The sequence below is a fragment of the Anopheles funestus genome, chromosome 2RL, assembly GCF_943734845.2.
Source record: "Anopheles funestus chromosome 2RL, idAnoFuneDA-416_04, whole genome shotgun sequence".
Classification (NCBI taxonomy): Eukaryota; Metazoa; Arthropoda; class Insecta; order Diptera; family Culicidae; genus Anopheles; species Anopheles funestus.
Window position 1 is genome coordinate 69,254,597 of NC_064598.1, and position 19,494 is coordinate 69,274,090.

Sequence of the window (19,494 nt, forward strand, 5' to 3'; positions counted from 1 at the left end):
TCGGCCAGCCAGCCTGCTGACTGACTTTAAATCGTCCCCGGAAGTACCACGCGTGTCTCGCAAGTGTAAAAATAATTAAATTCATCATTTGTTCAAACACCACCCTCTTTGGGGGGTAAGTCACTCACCCACCCGGGGGAGTCGAGCGAGAAATAATCACGTTTATTAGGTTCTGACTCTAATGAAATTCATGTGCCTACTCTTCCTAGACACGGGCTGTACTCAGTGTTCCCGAACACTGACATTCGTTAAACGGATGCCGAATAAAATGTTGCGATCCCTAATGGCGCCACATATTTATGACGCCACGGTGCTGAAATTAAAGGTAAAAGAGATCCTTGCACACCTTTGCTTCAGATGAAGAATGTGACCATGATTGACGCAACCAAACGAGTACCGGAGCCGCACAATTGGGTCGGCCCAAGCCCAAGAACCAAATATAAAAGAAACCCATCTGTATCATCTGGAACGTCACAAGATGCGTCGGGAGCGTTTAATTGCCCAACCATCTTACCCTTTTGCATTGCCCATACCGCGTCTCTGTTGGTGGTGTGCTGGGTGGGAAGAAAGCACTACTACCAACCCGAACGGTTGAAACTTTAATCAGGTAATTAATATTAATGACTAATGTCGCGTCCCATGTCACGTCTTGCGTCAAGCGAGCTCAGCAAAGGCATTCTGCTTCACTTCACCAAAAACCGTGCCAGAAGGTGGTGACTTAAAATTCAAACGTACCAACAAACCAACCACCTTGCACACGTACATCTCACACAGCCGGGAAAGGATCAATCTTATTCCCGTTCTGCTCGTTATCGTTACTCCTGCTACTGCTACTACTGATGGTCTCACGAGGCGTCAATCATACATGGCACACATTAATGCCGCACTTGCTTTTCGTCTTCCTCGTGGCTAGTGGGGGTGGTCTTCCTTTTCCGGCTGTTCTTTGCCCACATGATGGTTTCGGTTTCATTCCATCACAACAGCACGCGGATATGCGAGTTTGTAACGGGGTGCAAGTTTGGAACCAATTCTTAGTCGCTGTGGTAAACCAATGCGCACGCACAATCTGGCGTTGTAATAAATATTAAATTACACTATGAATAATGATTATTCGCAGCTTTTCTAGCAAGAGGCTTTTGTCAAACTTCCGGCCTGAGTGATTGGTTAACGCAAATCAAAATCGCTCCACACGTGAGTTCCTAACACTCGAACAACCGGATGCAACGAGGTTCGATCTTAATCACTTGTCTAACGAATTTGTATACCAAATTCCCCTGGTTGCAATTTCCACCGCGTAAAGCTTCCAGGGAAAACACATAACAACACCTTTCCTGGTGTCCTTTCCTTCTTGGAAGAAAGTTAACATTAAGTATCACACTGTGCAAACAATTTGTCTTACAAATTAAACTCACTAACACTTCACGGAAGAATTGATGCATGATTGATGTAAAACCATCTTAACACTTTCTCGGGACGAGTCGGCGCCATGACGGGACTGAAGGATAAAAAACCCGGGGAACTTATTAACATGCTCCAATAAACACGAAGGTTAATTATGTATGAGCATTAAGTGACGCTCTGTTGCACTTAGCTGATGAACTCTTGCTTAAGCAGCACGTTTATAGTTGCTCCGAGGCTTAAGTCATGAATCAATTTTACAGTCACTTGAATTAAATCAAGCTGGATGTATAAGGCATGGAAAAAATCCTTTTTTAACTACGTTGAGAGCAGTCATAGTGCATACAGCAGGGATGAGCAATCTTTTAGAGCTTCGCGCCACATTCAAAATCAGAAGGTGTTGGCGGACCGCCTTTAAGAATGCGTTGATATAACAATGAAAGTAGTAAGGCTCCTTTTAATCGGTCTGTATCGGACTCGATGTTTTGAATTTTGTTATTGAAAGCTATATTGGAATTTAAACCCCTTTTTTCTTATCTTTGAATGTTCTAATGATTTTTTTTACAGGAAGGACAGTTTTATTAATAAAAAGTGTAAATTATGCAAAAAAAAATTATATATTGTTGACAAAACTATTTTACATTATAATAAAATTGTCTTACACCGGTATTTACAAAAATTCTTCTTCTTAAGGTCCTGGTCTTTCAATATAATTCAGCAATATTTGTTGCGGTAACACGCACTGATGCTTAAAGGGTCTTGAATTCAAGATCTATCCTTATATGTGACAAAAAATTCAAATAAATATCATGTTGATATACTTTGAAAACAATATCTTTAGGCAAATATTTTGGAAAATTTTACGGTAATAAATTAACATAAAAATCAATTTATTTCTCTTGTCACAAACAATCAATGTTCCCGCTAAATTTTAACCTTCATTTCAATGACAACTTCCACGGGTATGTTTTGCACTATGATTTTTTTCATTTTAATCAAAAATTATATTTTATCGTTTCCAAAAAAACGATCGTTCGAAACACGCAGAAATCGTGTTTGGTATTCCCCATAAAAGGGGATAAAGTAGTCTAGGTTCGAATCTAACTTAATGTGACTTAAAGTGCAATCTTGTTATTAGCTTAATTGTCTACAAGACCTTGTCGACCATCTGGTAGTTTAAAATACTGTTTAACAATCGTAAGTCCTTATGACGCAGATTCGATCCAGATGTGATGCGAAACCACGATCCACGCAGTGTTAGATTGAGACCCGGAGCAAGACACCATAGAACTACATCTTGTACATTGTAAAATGATTAAATAAAACTATCACAGAATTTATTCAATCGAATCCTATTGGTAAAACAGAAACAGTTCCGCAAATACAAAATCCAAATCGATCCAACATTAACCATCGCAGTGAAAGTGTCTTTCTTCATCAGTGATAATTCAAATTGATAGCCTTCCCCACTATTGGTAGCGTAGTAATAAAAGAATCCACCTTCCTGCTGTACAAAGATATGGCAAAAAAGCCATTTTCCACCCTTAACCAATCACTCACCCGTCAATGGGGGGATCCCAGTTTGCAGCGGGATCCAGGATGTCTTTTTTTTTGTTTTTTTTTTTTTGTTAAAAAAAAGTGCAGCAAAGGTTTTGTGCTCTTGCTCTTGCTATGTCGAATTGAATTTCGATTGATTGACGGCGAGCGAGAGTGGAACTGGTGGTGTTCGCTTTTCCCGATTTTACAAGAGCCTCTTGAATTTTCCCGGACATGCTTTACCATCTTACCATCAACTGTACTGTGGTCTGTGGTACAATCAAGACAGACGGTGGTTTGCTAGGTCCATATGAAGCTGTTTTTCCGTTGTTTCATTCTTTTTCTAACAGGTACTGATTGTGTGACAACAGAAAAAGAAAAGTGTTTCAAATTCCAACAAACGCTTTGCGAAATGCTTCTTTCCCACTTTCCACACACGTGTGCTCGATGCTAAAACAATGGCCACCCCGTTACATCGCATGAATGTTACATATTCTGTCATTCCCTGAAATGATGTAACTCTTTTTCATCGCTTCCGGCAGCACTCAATCGAATTGCAATAGAAAGATTAGATTCAAACCCCGTTTGGTCTGATTGTCATACATTGTAATGTTTCAAATTCAGTATCGTAAAAAAGTGGATTAATTCAGTGGAAATAATGATGAACATCGTACTCTAATGCCACGAAGCGCACCTGTCCGCACTCATCTCTGTACTAGTTTTCCCATTTTCAACTCTCTTCGCTTCAGATTCAGCTTCGGTTTTCTCATTATTTTTGATGTAGTACACACTCCTTGCCGGAATACGAACCAGAAAAACTCAAAAACCCACTTCATCGCTACCTTTTTCAACTCTAATGAACATTACACAATTGTTAAATGTCACTTTTCAACAACGCACCCAACCGAGCAAGGACTCCATCGTTCATTCATGTGACCGATTCGTCCATTCAGTGCAACGTTTTCTGGTAAATTAAAACGATAAAGTGGTCGGTTACGACGGTTACCTTCTTGGCTTTTCTCCATCACCGACTGGGACATTTTTAAAAGTTCCTAACTGGGAAAAAGTAAGAGAGAAAAAAAACACGTAGCCATCCCAAGTAGTAGTCACCACCGTCACCTCAAGCAGCTGTCTCGAGTGGAAGTTTAGTACTTGAGTTGAGTTTTGGAATTTTTAACAACAACCAACCCCGTCTGAACTGCTGCTGAGTTAATGGTCAACTGTAATGTTTCAAGAGTTTTTACAAAAAAAAACTCTGTTCGTGTGGTTTCGATTTTCGTGCTGGGAGTTTTCCAAGCACAGGTGTTGAACGAATTATTTAATGCAACACGCTAAGTTAAGCAATTCGGCAGTTCAATCAAGACACAAATCTGTTATGATTTGAACACAAATTTCATCACTAATTAAACGATTTTTTTGCATACTCTTTTTCTCCTTCCTCTGCAGATTTTACTTCCAATTCCCGTCGGATGTCCACGAGAAATTTACGATCTGATGTGCGAATGCTGGCAGCGTAACGAGGCGAGCAGGCCAAACTTCCGCGAAATCCATCTATTCCTGCAGCGGAAAAATCTTGGGTACAAACCAAATGCTTCTCTATAAACAAAACAACTTCCAGCACCCATACACAAACCTACACACACCAATTTCGACGGAATGACAACAAGACCACTCAAACACTGGAGAAAAAATAATCCATCACCTCGCACGTATCTATCTTTTGTTGTTTTGCCGTAGTACTTTTATCGTTAGAAGCAATAGAAAAGAGTTACAAGAACCAGACAAATGGAAGTACACAAAATGAACGAACGAACGAACGAACGAACGAATGTACAGCTTAGAGAATGCATAGTTGTAAAAAAAGTACGAGAAAAACGAACGTCCAACATTGTACAAAGCATGCACAACATTTTGTGTTTAAAATTTTAAATTATTCCATTTCCATTAAATTTGACGCGTTTTTCTACTCTACGACGTTAACGTTTTACTTAATTATTGCATCGCTTTTGCTTTTCAACAACTTCTTTCAGCTTTTTTTTTGTTGTTATTCAGTCTAGAATTTTTCTAGTTACTTCACCTATGATTGGTACTTTCCATGTGCTTTTTCCATCATTTCCATTCCTTTTTTTTGTCAACCGACCGAGTTTGTTTGTTTTATCACCTGTCCACCTGTGCTGTGTATGTCGATTTTTGCACCCGGTTTCCGGTTTCTTTTTTTTGCAATAAACTAAAATAATGAGTTTTTGGTTTGCACTTGTACTTTATTACATTGTGTTGTTCACTTTCGTTTTTGTTGCTATGTTTTCCCACTCCCTTTGATACGCGTACAGGGATTATTTGCATTGTTTACCTTTTTCATCATCATCGTAAAGTTTAGTTTGTTATTTTTTTTGTTTTGTAAATTTGTTTTACTTCTTTTTTATAGCGCACACATATCACTTAAAACTATTACATGCGAGAAACAAAAAAACACATTTTGAAAATAAAATAAATCAAGCAAAAACCATTTTCATCTCACTAACATTTCTCCATTTTCTCTTCTATATCATTCTCTCTCTCTTTCTCTTTTTCTTTCTTTCTCTATTTTTCCATTTGCAGTGAGTATTTTCACCACAATTAAATAATGGAGAAACAAAGCTGTTTGCAAAATGCAGTTAAATTGAAACAATGCAATTTTTTGTTCTTTTCTTGCTGAAACATAAAAATGTTCCCTCTCACACCTGTTCCCATTCGTATCCTCATACACTCCCAAAAAAAACACATACGGCACAACTCATTTCCGCAAACACAATCCGCAGCCCAACCGCACACCGTTCTAGCTGATCCAGTCCGGTTGATGACGGCCAAGCGAACGAAAACGCTAACCCGAAACTAGTGAAGCGAAGCCCCGCAGCCCACTTTTAAGTGAAAGTCTTTCAAACTGCTTTTGAAGTACGAATATCTCCTGAGCGCGAAACCATCGGCAAAACCGCTGGGGCAAACAAAATCGATGCTCAGATAGATAGATGATGGTGAATCGAAACAAACACTAAGACGACTGGACAAGTTGGATCTGATTATGAGACGATCAGTACCCAAGGACCCCAGTTTTGACTTGTTCATGTCAGATACTCACAGCGATAATCATCCTTCATGTCGCGCGTACCCGAACTGCGAACTGAAGGGAACATTCGAAGCAGAAAAAACAGACCATATCGAAGACGATGCACTACTCAAAAACTGAAATCTAAAACCGAAAAAAACAAGCGAGGAGGGAAATCTGTGTGATGTAATTAGGTTTGGCATACGGCAACGAAATGAAATAACTATCGATCCCACCAACAAAAAAAAACGAAATTTGGACACAAAACTGCACACGGAAAGAATGTTAAATCCGATCAACTTTCTCCGTAAGTTATATGTGCTTTAATACATTCATTTAGATATTCGATCCCGGTAGTCCGTGTTCTGCATTACTTTTTTATGTATTAATGGAGTGATTCGTTTGTTTTTTTAGGGGGAGATTTATTTTTTTTGGAAATCTTAAAATGCAATTATGGCAATTTAATTACTAAAAATGATTAGATGATTTAAAAGTAGAACAAAAAAAAGAAGGAACGAAAAATAGTTACAGAGAAAAAAAAACGGACAAAACAAGAGAACCAAATGATGGAAAAAGCGCCATGTGTAAAAATGAAAGCAAATTGCAAAAAACACACTCTGTCGTAGTAAGGTAACTATCCAGCTAATGGTAAGAATAATGTAAACGACACACTAACAAATGTAAGTAGCACTGTAAAGAACCATTATTCCTGTGTACATTGAGGAGCAATACGGGAGACGAACGCGCGATCAGTAAGTTTCATCTGTTTATTTTTTTCAACTGTTTTTTTATGTTTCATTTTAATTGTCCATTTACTGTTTTTCTTTCTGAAAGTTTACTCTTTTTTCTAACGACACACATACAAAACACTAAAACACTTTTATGCACTCATTTTAAAGAGGCGATTGAGTCGAGAGGGACAAATCATAAATTGCCGGTGATCGGTTAGTCCGTGTTTATAATTTAAAGAACTAAATTGACTTATATTCTTCAACTGCTACGATTTCCTTTTTAAATTAAAATTTAGCACTTGAAAACCTCATTATGAACAGTTTTGATATCTTGGCGAAAACGTGTTGCTTTAGTCATATATTTTCCATTCGTGACGTGATGGCAAAAGTAAAAGTATTCAATATCATTCGAATCATTTCATCGCTAATTAATTATCGGGCAGGAGTCGAATTTAATCATTATTTAACGTAAAACCATAAAAAAAGAAACATCTACCGTAGGTAATGGAAAAAAATATACGTTAGGAAGTTCTCACTATTCCTCTCGATTTCTGGCTTTATGCAGAGAAATTATGTAGTTATTAAACAACATCGAAAACTATCTCGTCAAATAAAGAGAGTCAGTTTGCAAGCAAACAAACACAAAAACCAAAACCACAACCACAAACTGTTTTGCGTTTGTTTTTCCGAAATATTTTTTTTTTAGCTTTAGTTAGTTGGTTCGTTTATTCGATCGTGTAAATGTGTTTCTCTTTTGTATTGTCTTTTTTCTTCCAAATTTGCATTTTGTACTTTTGATATGTATTGTATATTGCTTTTCTTTTAAATTACCATTTTCTTATCTTTTACAGTTATTCATCACTAATTAATATAACAGTTTTTTTTAAATTTCCTTTTTAATCTATAGTATAGCTATGCAAGAACAAGTTTGGAAAGAAAATCTAAAACCACAAAATTGGAGTGAGTAACGCAGGTGTAGTAAACTGAACGCGGAACGCACCTACGAATATGTATAAGTGAACCTTGTCTTCCCGCTGAACTAAATTGTATATTGTGAAAGTGAACTAAAACAAAAACCGATTAGAAGCTTACCGATCCGATGTAGTGTAGAGAGAAAAGTAAAATAAATATTTAAAAAAAACGTTTCATACGCTGACAAAAAAAGTCCACCCTAGAGTATTAAACGCACTAAGAATTGCAATTGGCTGCTTTTACAATTTGCATTTCTGTTTTTGTTTTTGTCTTGTAAGAAAAAAAAACACACACACAATTTCCTCTAGAAAACGGAATTTTAAATCCTTCCTAAACAAGCGAAAAGCTAAGTTTAAAGTTTTCATTCCCTGCCGAAAAAAGAGGATGATGCCGGAAAAGGAAAACAAAACTAAACTTCCCACGAATTCGAAACCGTGTACAACTCTTGCAAACATGCATGCAAAAACGGTGCTATCTTCTATTTTTGTTTTCTGGACACAACACTTTTGTGACAATAAGTATAAATACGATACGATGGAAGACCCGAGATGCTCACGGTGCTTAGAATTACACGCCAGCTAGCCAGGATATAGTAAAGGAGAAAAACGTGTTAGAAAGAAAATGGAAGGCGAAGAACACGGGTTAAGCTTCAAAGAGACAACAACAAAAACAGGAAAAAAGGAATAGAAAAGATAGAAGAGAAAAGAAAAGGAGCAAAGATTAGTAAAACTATTAAAAAAAACTATATTTTTCTTATGAAAACTATCACGATTTCATCCTACGCAACGTAACGAAGCAAAAGAAACGAAAAGGAACCAAATGGAGAAGAAAAAACCAAACAATCGAAATGCAACAGAGAGCGTACGTTTATACTTTTAAATTGTAAATTTAAAAGGACCTGCCCAATTATACTCTCTCCATCTCTCTATTTCTCTCACTCTTTCTCTCTGGTTACATATATATTAAGTATATTTTCTTACCCTGTTGTACACACTGTTGAATTCGAATGCTGCTTATGACAAGAATGGTGACTGCACTGAGTATCCAAACGAATCCTCCTTTAGCCCGCGTGTTGATCAGCTTTAAAATCAATTGAAACCGTAATGATGGCCGCTTGGTAGCAAGTGTAAGTAATAGTTTAGAGTAAAAAAGAATTCTTATCATTTCATTATATATCTTACAGCTGCACTTACAAAAAGTATTGTCTACAGAAACTGCCTTTTTTATATTTATTTATTCGCCTTTCAAAAAGCGATCAAGCCAAAAGAGTAAAATTCTTAGTGGAAAAATTCTTTTCTCTGTATGAGTTTTTTTTATTTTCAAAAAGTACTAAGAAATATTATATATGCATTTTTTTATATTAACTTCAATTTTGTGGTTTTCCTAAATCCAACCAAGCAAGCAATATTGTTTGTTCATCGAAAAGGTATTAAGATTTTGTGGAAGAAAACATCAACATTTTTATGTATGTGTGGTTTATACCCTTCTGCATATGCACTTCACCAAAGTACAATTATGCTTGCTGCCAGATAAGAAAAAAACTGTGCTCCTCCCATCATTGCCGGTTGACTGAAAATTTGATATGAATTTTTGTGTTTTCATATGCCCGGAAAATATTTTCCTCAATTTCACCCATGCATAAGCAAGTAGCGCTTAGCGGTCGAAACTGCTAGGCCGGACCACAACAAGACTATCGATGTAGAAATTTCTCTTTAGTGGGATGCATTTTAATATGGCCGTTTTTTTTTCAACATTTCTTCTCCATTTTCCCAGGAAACCGAGAAGCCATAGTGCAATATCTACCCGGCGGTACTGTAGTACGATGCCATGATGGTGCGATTTGCAATGATTTCAAGATTGTTTTCCGCCTTTGGCCATGCGATTGCTGTACGTTTACGGTTCAATAGCGATGGGAAAGCAACCGAAAGAGAATCCTTGAAACCTTAGGAAAGCAATAAGTATAACCCTTGCAAGCAAGTCGGAAAGCTAAAAATTGTTCCCTGACTTTATGCTAAAAACATGCCAAAAAAATACGGATGAGATTTTGTTGTATTGAACCCCTAACGAAACAGGAAGAATGTAGCCCATCTTCGATCATGCAACGTCAACAAACCCGCTAAACAAACTCGTCGAACCGAAAGTTTTGCCGGAAGAAACGATCCATTCCTAGATTCTCCATTCCTTTTGGTTGTGTGTCTCCACCGGGAAAGGATCTCCACAAGCACTACTGTACGGACGGCTCTAGTTCGTGATACATTTGTACGACGAACCGAATCCTATCCATCATTGCTTTACCGGGGCTAACTGCCTTAGTGCCCCCGTACCCCCTGTTGGCAGCATAAATATGGAATTATAAAATAAACTTTTTAATTAATGGCATCATACCCGTGGGCTCCCATTGAATGATGGAGCACGCGATCCCGGTGCCATTTTTCGTTAAAGTTTTTCCTTTTAAACCCCTTCCCACCAAACAAATGCTGTTGCATCAATTTAGCTTGTTATTGGAAGCGTTTGCCGTGTCTTGCTGGTTCGCCTTCGCTGAAGGAACGGCGCTTTTCATACTTTGCAATGTTGTAACTATCTTTTGTGGGAGAAATAAAAATTTCAACCAAGTTAGTGCATGACGAGACGCAAAACAGTAAATAATTGCATGTTCCCGCAGTGAAGTTTCGAATCACTTTTCGATGCAGTTTTAATTCAGTGAAAAAAGTAGAGTTTGATGAAATGTTAGCATCAAGTTTTGGCTTTTGGGGAATAGTTTAACTTTTGTGGGGGAAATTATAGATGCGCCCTTGCTTGGTAAAAGCAATAATGCGCTATACGAATATTTTGTGTGGTTTGTTGAAAAAAATCTATCGCCGAAAGAAACCCGTAATCAACGTAAATAAGAGACAATCCAGCTTGTTTCTTGCTTCGGCGTTGTGTCTACACTAAAGCAAGCATTACTGTTCAATAATAAAATGACTAATAAGAGCTCAAAGTGGTAAAATATGTTATTAATTCTTGGATTGTACTTAACAGAAACAATCCATTAATTATAACTCTCGATGGATGAATATTCTGATCAAGAATTATGACAAGATGATCTTCTTGCATTTAAAGCGCATCAGCGCCATCACGCAATCCGATTATAACACGTCTCTTCTATCCATATGGAGGATCTAATATCTAATATATGGTAGTTTGTCCTTATTTAGCGCTATAATCAATTAACTGAATTCTGGTCAATCTGATTCACTGTCCATTATATGTCCTCATCGTATCATGTACAGAGATTTCAGCTATTACAAATGTTGCAGTTTTTGTAAAACTTTAAATATCGCTCAACATTAATACTGTAGTTAGTGTTGACTTTTAACTCAAGATAAACGATCATTTTAAATACCGGACACTTTCAAATGTACGACTATATGGAGTGGTATACATGCAGAAAAAGTAGTCTTCGAAGTTTCCATCGCTCATGGCTTAGATGACCATATACAGCTTGAATTTCAATAGAAGACAGATGCACTCCAACCTGTAGCACAAATCCTTGAGTGATCATTGTGTCAAATCCAGTAAGCCTAGTCTTAGATCTAATATTATTTTACGCAATCTTAACATAAAGGAACCGTAAAGTTAGTTCGGGTGTCCCGTGTACGATATGCTTCATGTTGAGGATCCTAGGAATACAGGGTTTTAATGGCCAATCGATTATTGTCGAATCGTTAACTATTTTATTAAAGTCCTCTCTTTGACGTCTTTCGCTAAATTTGGTCAATCATCTTCAAAGATCTTTCGTTTCGCTTGGTCAATCAAATTTGAAACTAATAATACTTTCACACTTAACTTCATCAATAAATCTATTGAAAGATAAATATAGTTTATTTTCGAAAAGGAATACGGTGTAATGAAGTTTTCTTAATTCAAATTGCGAACTTTCGAGTAAAAAACTGATTACTTGGGAAGATTACTCGGAACTCTACAATGTTACTTTATTCTCCTTCACCAGAAAGCTCTTTAATATATCATTCACCACTAGCGCAAAGATACGGAATCAAAGTCGTTAGCCATCCTAGGCAGATTTTAATCCTGTCTTACTTATCAAGATAGAAATGAGTAATATTATTACCAGCTGTTGTCACAAATTCGCAACCCATCAGCAAAAAAAAGTTCCCATTTGTAGTACTGTCCGTTTCAGCACTAATAATGATAACTGTACCGTACAAGAAAAAGAAACCAAACCAACAAAAAAAACAGAAACACTCGTACCTTCCCAATAGCGAACGTTTCTACGCTTTTGCGGGCAAGAAAAGTGAAAATTCATTGGAGCATTTTAATCTTATCACTGCCACCATTTCGGCCAACAACAAAAAAATCAGCCGCGAAAGATCACAACCAGTCCCGGCTGTAATTTAATTCCATGCCCTAATTCCAAGATAAAGACATCATTCTGTGCTTTCATATTTGATCTTTTTTTTTTGTGTGTGTATGTCTTTCCCATTTCGGGCTACGCCGGACTGTTTCACTGACTTTTTGGGTAAACCAAAGTGGACAAACCGTGGTTTGTTTCAGCTAGAGTGGTGTGCCTAGTGTGGACGAGGGAAGAAATTCCTAGTTTCTTTCCTTTCTTCGCTAGCAAAGATGCTTTCATTTCCATTTTTTTTTGTCGTGTTTTCTGCTGACGTGGACAGATCCTTATTTTAGCGTTTAGCACCCTCCCGTTTGGCGTTTGTTTGTTCTCCATTTCACCACTAGGCTAGGCCTGGCGTCTAACGGCTTTGACGTGGTAACATTGAAAAGCAAACCGAACGATGGAATCAGTCGTAAGAAGTCGTGGAACGGAATGAAAGGCTACGGGTGTGGCGTATTAACCGCAAAAAAATCACCCCACAAGAGGGTAGTTAGCAAGAACGTAAAAATAAACCGAAATGATTTTTGGTCTGAAAGCAGGAAGGAGAAAACAAATACCGTCGGCTTTGCGGTAATCTTTCTTGACTAGAAAGAAATTCGTAAGATATTCTAATTTGGTCAGAAGTTTTTTTTCTCTCTTTGGAGTAGCTACGAAGAAGCATGACAATAAACATTGAATTGTGTGTGAGAACTTATTTTGCTTAATTTTTTAAAGTTATTAATTTAAATTCTTATCACTTTAAAAGCTTATTTAGAAAAAAGCAATATCTTTTTATTTTGCAATTAGTATTTAAAAAATTCATTTAAGATTATATTTAAAAAAATATATATTTTTAACTAATTTTGTGATCAATTTTCGTTTTATTGGAAAAAAAAAATACTACAAAAAAGCAAAAAAGTCTTAAACTTTACCTTTACCTTTAACAATGTTACTTTAAGAGTATTGTTCCAGCTTAAAGTATTTTCCAGTATGAAAATAACGTTCCACATTTTCATATCACTAATCGTTCCAGCAAAGAGACATATTTTCTCCCCCATTTTCTCCCAAGCAACACCCGCAGCTTGATTGTAAGCAGCTTAAGAAAACCTTCCCATTTTTTTGGCTTGAGACACTTTTCTTCCCTTAAGTCATTGCACAACGCTCTTTGATCTTGTACAATCTCTCGAACGTTGAAAATCTCGTTGGACAATCTAGATTGAACCAGCAGCTGCAGTAATTATTCTCCAATCAACTTTCGAGCGCGATTTACTGTTGCTTTCGCCCGTACCTTTTCCCCCGGTACGTCGTCAATGGATCTTGACCCGTGTAATTAATTTACTTCCATTTTCTTACAGTGTGCGAATGAAAATGGACGGTTCCACTACTGGAGGGAATTGGAAAAAAATGGATGAATAACAAAAAAAAACATCCTTCCAAGGCGGATACTTATTTACTTCCCACCAAGCTGTTGTTGTTTGGATGAAAGTTGGATAAAGTAGAGAAAAAAAGGGCTGCATTGCATTTACCGTCCTGCGTGGCATGCACTTGATCGTGTAATTGATTTTCTATCCTCTCGCATAGCTTCCGACTTTGTGACCTGGGAAAATCAGGCCAACCAATTAACACACATACAGGCACGCACCCTCGGGAGCTCGGGGATGAAATCCTTTTCCCAATGGTTCGCGTGAAGTGCTTTCCCAGCCGGATAAAAGCGATCGCAAAGCTTCCTTTAATACACGCCACGGTTGATGTTGATCGAACCAAAACCTTGACCGTTGGCTGATGTGTGATATTGAACTGCCGTGTCGATAGTGATGGAAGACTTTATAATTTGATTCCCTGCGGATTGTTACGCGGTGCCATGGATTTGTTGAGGCGCTTTGAATTTTTCCGCCAAGTTCCCTTCCTTATCGAGGGATCTGATGGCAAACGGTCATTATGATGCTGACCCGATGGCATGAAGCACAACGCGAGATCGTGATGATTATGATGGGATGGATGTACTATTTTTCTCACCCTTCCAAAACGAACCCTGACAGCGTCAATAGTAATCAAGAATTCAATTATGAAATTTCGCACCCACACGCACCTACTACCAGTCCATCCACTTCCAATGCTGCGAATAATCACGTCGTAATCATTTTAGAGCCGAGCTCCCGGAAACTGTGGCTGCTGTCCTATAAGAGGACGCTGATAGCGTCGGGATAGCTCGTTCTCTCAACGCTTCCGCACACAAATACACACGCCTGGCTGAACCACTCAATTTTCTCCGGCTTTCGAAGGAGATTATGGAAGGCCCGCCTTTGGCTGTGGTGTTTTGTGGAGCATTTGCCTCGGAGCTCACGGTTTTCAAATCGATACATCGATGATGGTGTGCCTTCCCGTGCATGATACACTTACGGATCTTAAGATAATTCAATTTACCATTGTCTCGCTTCGTGGAGTTCATAAAGTGAGAAGTTTGCTCTGCTTCTAACAATCCACAGCGCCATGTGCCGAAAATCGTTCAGAGTTGGCAATATAATTTAAACAAGAACTTTAAAATAAAATGAAAATTATTTTACAAATTTTTATTTCCTACACATTGAAATGTTTCAACTAATTCGTCACAATAGATTAGTCTAGTCAAAAATCAATCACCACACCTTCCCCCGATTTTCGATTCCGTCGGCGATTCAAACCATTATTAATGAACCTTGACTTGATCGTAGCAGCTGTGTCACGACAGCAGGACAAAAGGTCCCTGGTTGCTGAAAAGGATACTCACCCCATACTACCCGACGCTAGCAACCGCTAAAGCCCTTGGAAAAGCGAACCATAATAATGTGGAAAACCTAATAAGCGGACGCAACAGATGCCTTTGGTGTTTCTTATCGATTGCTTCACATCGGCCGATTTATGTCGATTTATTGAAGACAACCAACCAGAAACCCAACAAGATTGAGGGAGCTTTTGTTCGAGCTAGCAGCCAAGCGAATGAAATGAATTACTTTTCCGATTAAGGGGAAGCCTCGCTCTGGAGACGCTTTCTTCACAAGAACAATGGTGTTACTATTGCTGTTGGCATCTGAATATCTCCTGGTGGTAATTGTACTCAAGGTGTAGACAGGGGGAACAGCCAGATGTGATTTTTTCCTGGGAAAATCAATTGAAATTTATATTCATGTTTTCTTAACAAACACCTAATTTGAGTTTGTTTAAGTTGTTTTAAAAATGTAAGGTCTCATTTGGCTTGATCGTAACAAAGGATTAATAATAACGATTTTTTTTCTTTAACTCATAATTTTTTTCTCTTGCTCAACACTCATGTTTCTTTAAAAAAAAAACACAATAAAATTGTAATTTAAAAAAAACACACACACACACACTAAAACAAAGTCATAGTCACACTTAGTAGAAAGAACTTTACAAACACTCTTTCCCAAAAAACAAAGCAACAACAAAAAAAAGAGAAACAAAAACATGAAATTTCCTCGTGCCTTTTTAATCACACTTTTCACCGACACTATCGCGACTGAATCGCAACGATAATACTTTACACTAACACGCACTGCACACATTTGCAAAGCACACACGCATCATCCTTAAGTAAGGAAATAGTGTTTTTTGTAGTGAACCGAACAAGAACAAAACAAAAAAAAGCTTCCTCAAAAAAAATTCCCTTCTGTAGTCGGTACCTATAGCTTACTTCCCTATCCATTTTTGTTCGGTTTTTGGTTTGTACATACTTTTACTGCAAATCTTCAGAAAAGGAACACGAGAAGTTCTCATCTCATCCTACACTGACACACGTACCACGTACATATTACTGTTGAAAATAGGAGGAAGTAAATGTAGCGAGTCTGTAAATACGATAAATGTGTATTGGAAGCAAAATGACACTCATTGGCACCGAGGCCACGTGGACGGATTGGTGTAGCGGTTTTTGCATTCGAACCTCGAAAGTTGGCCCACACACACACCGCACACGATCACGAGATCACGGGCTACGGTGTGCAGCGATGGAAGGCTGGTGGTAGTATTAATTAGGTTTAGAAACATTAGAGGAAACACACAGCACATTCGACCTGTACAGCTAAAAGACACAACGGATGTACGTATACACCTGCCAAAGGTGTGCCGCACTAAAAAAAGGACCCGAGAATTGACGAGCTAATGCAATCTGCCGACAACCATGGGTGGGATCACGATCAGTTAAGACGATCGCCACTCGGTCGGTTGGATTGTAACATTTAACACAAAACGAGCAAAAAAAAATACATCTTCGAAAAATTAGCAACAAAAAAAACAAACACGTAGAGCTTCAAACTTATGCTTGGCAGATTGTACTAGTTTTACTGGAAGTTGCGTAACCTACTTACAAGGGCGTAGAGATCGGCACTTTCTCAACGGAAGGCTGCTGCAGCTCAACCGCAAGAACCGTGATTGTAAATTGCAATAGATAGTGAAATTAACAAACGCTGCATTGATCGAGCCATGTGAAGGAAAAACAAACCCAAATCGCGAAACTACAATCCGCAAATGTGTAAGATATTGTGTACTATATCGTGACAAAGGTGTTTAGTAAACGCTTTTCTATTTTGAAATTTTTTTTAGTTATTTTTTTTTTTGTTTAGATTTCCTCCGGAAAAAACACACTTTGACCGTGGTAAGTTTTTATAGAGAGTGTAGAAAAATCATATCAAATTTATAGCTTTATTTTTAATTTATTTTTTTTACTTTAAAATGATTTCAACGAGTCAAAATATAGTTCACGTCTTATAGAGGGAGCAAAATTGTAAATGAAATGTTAAGGGACATAGACAAAAAAACACAAACTCTGGATTATGAAACGTACCGTAAGCTTGTAAGCGGTATGCTCATTCCACACCCAAGCGGTACGATGAAATGAGTACAGTGAAAAAGGAAAAAAAAAATATTACATTTAAGCAAACACCTTAGAGCCGTGCTCTAAAACCCGACTTGATAATCAATTTTTATATAAGACACCCCTTACGAGACTTATACCAGATGTGAAGCAACGGCAACAAAACACAGTGAGAGTGAACTCGCATCTACTGTAGAAGAAGATCCATAGCTTGTAGTACGTATATATTCTCATCCAGTTCCCACCCCAAACTAGGAGCAAACTGATCTCTCCACGCGACATTGGGGTAAGCTGAAACTGACCCCTGCAAATCAAGCACGAGACCTAAAACAAAAAACCTATCCTACGCTTTCAATCCCTTTGGATCGAAACGAAACACTAGAACTCATTCAAAAACAAAAGAAAACACCTACACAACAAATGGTAAATAATGAAAAAGAAAAAAAAAACAAAAGAACAAGATGGTATTCATATCCCCCTCACGAGTAGGCGCATATATAAACAATCCCAATTGGATAACTGATAAGTAAGTTGAAGAAGTGTGAAAATTAAAAGAAAATGTTTAATAAAAACGTAATACTTTATTAAAGCTACAGTAGAATAAAAATATTGACAAACAAAAAAAAAAGGATCATAAAAAATACTTGTCTGCATAGAAGAAGTCAAACAAAGATCGAAACAGACATGAAAAGATACTCAAAACCCACATTCACACACGCTGTTAAAAAGGACCAACACAATCAATCGCTCACCGCCGTAGGCGACTCCATGCCCTGATAGGCTGTGGGGTGCGAAACCTTCGTTCGTGGTAGAGCCGATGATGACAAACTAATAAAAAAGGTAGCTTATATAGCTGTAGAATGAAAAGCAACGCATCGAATGATGGCAAATGGTGGGCAAATAAGTTAGTGGAAAACCAATCTAGTGATCTGCGCCAATCGTTTCTCGCCTACTATGGTGAGCAAGAGCAACGAAATGAAGACGGTAAAATGGAGAGAGAGTGGCTGGGATGGAATCGATTTTAGAAGCGTGTAATAAATTTACCAGTATCATTTTAGATGAAAAAAAAAGATTACAAAATACAATAGAGAAGGAAAAGTTACACTAAACAGTTGTATGTTTTACAAAAGAAAACTAAACTAATGCGAAACGGTACTTCTCACAGCAGAACGAAAACTATCACAAAGCTCACACGTGTACAGTACATGTGTATAACAAAAAAAACCCCCCGAGAAGTGCCTCGGGGAATTAATCATCAATGTAACATAATTGCATTTATGTTTATGTTTTCACTCCATTGAATAATCTATAAAGATACAGGAAAAAAAAAACAAAAGTTACAAAACGAACTGACAGAATACATTAGAAGAAAAAAAATGTGAAATGTTCACTTGAGGCGCAATCCAAAGTTACAGAAATACCACAACACAAAATCCGTTGTCCATCTGATGCACACAATCCAGTAAACATTATAAATTGTTAGAGTTTTAGCAGGTACAAGTAAACATACAAGAAGAGGAAAATCCTATGGGAAGGGATTCTCTCGCACCCCCTCTTCAAGTGACTCGAGCAGGGAGTTTATGTGAAACTTATACAAAAAGAAAAACCCTCCTCCAACTACTTACTGATCGAAGAGTATTGTACAACCCGCTAGCTAAAGAAAAAAAACCACTTAATCTTACGACAGTCGAAACCTCCCCGAAAAACAAATCAACGCACACATCGTTCACTAAAGGTCCGAAAAAACTGCAGCACTAAACGAAATGAAACAAAAAAAAACGTTATAATATCATACAAACAAAAAGAAAGCAAGTCATTATAGCAAGTTGTAAGTGAAAGGAGAAGTAAAACGTGGAAGAAAAGATAAAACATAGAAAAACACTATGTTTTGCATTGAAAAAAAAAACAGAAAAGAAAACAAAAACAGACAGGAGAAATAAAAAAGCCTATTTTCTTTCTGTTTTCCCCTGCTACTCCAAAACCCCCACCCGGTACAAGGTAGGAAGAGATAGGTTAAGAGTGCAAACACGATACAGATGGAAACAAAATGGAGAGTGAAGGCTCAACACCTGGTAGTGGTAACTGAAACCTGTAAGCTTCTATTGAAAAAATAAAACCAAAAGGAAATATTATTGAATTAATATAATTTTATGGTGTTATGTTTTGGTTGAAAATGCTTTTATCATCCGAAAATATATCATTTTTGTATTAAATTAAAGTAAGTATCGTGAAATGTATATTAAACATATCACAACCATGCCATACTATTCAACTTTGGAAGAGTTTTTTCTCTCTTATAGAGAATTTTCGATTTCAAAAAACTCTGAACTGGATCTCTCTCTCTCTCTCTCTCTCTCTCTCTCTCTCTCTCTCTGTGGCTTAAAAAGGACCTTACAGGTAACGCCGGCCATTTCTGGCTTACTAGATTTATTTTACCAAGTAGCCGGATAGTCAGTCCTTGCTACGGATTGCTATTTTGCTAAAAGCTAAGCTAAAACCTAAGGTTATAGCGTTAGGAAATTTTCGAATTGATAGA

At 37.5% G+C, this 19,494-nt stretch overlaps 1 protein-coding gene across 2 annotated transcripts in view; it reads left to right on the forward strand.

Annotated features, from left to right (window-relative positions):
- The window catches only part of LOC125766309 (discoidin domain-containing receptor tyrosine kinase B), a 230,635-nt gene extending 211,529 nt beyond the window's left edge, over positions 1 to 19,106 (forward strand). Inside the window, exons 17-18 of one of the 2 annotated variants that reach the window (XM_049432129.1) lie at positions 4,381 to 4,511; positions 5,533 to 19,106. In XM_049432129.1, the coding sequence (XP_049288086.1) occupies positions 4,381 to 4,511; positions 5,533 to 5,554 (153 nt within the window). In that variant the 3' untranslated portion in view covers positions 5,555 to 19,106. The remainder of the gene's footprint in view (positions 1 to 4,380; positions 4,512 to 5,532) is intronic. The other variant, XM_049432128.1, reaches the window with a different exon arrangement.
- Positions 19,107 to 19,494: the final 388 nt, after the last annotated feature.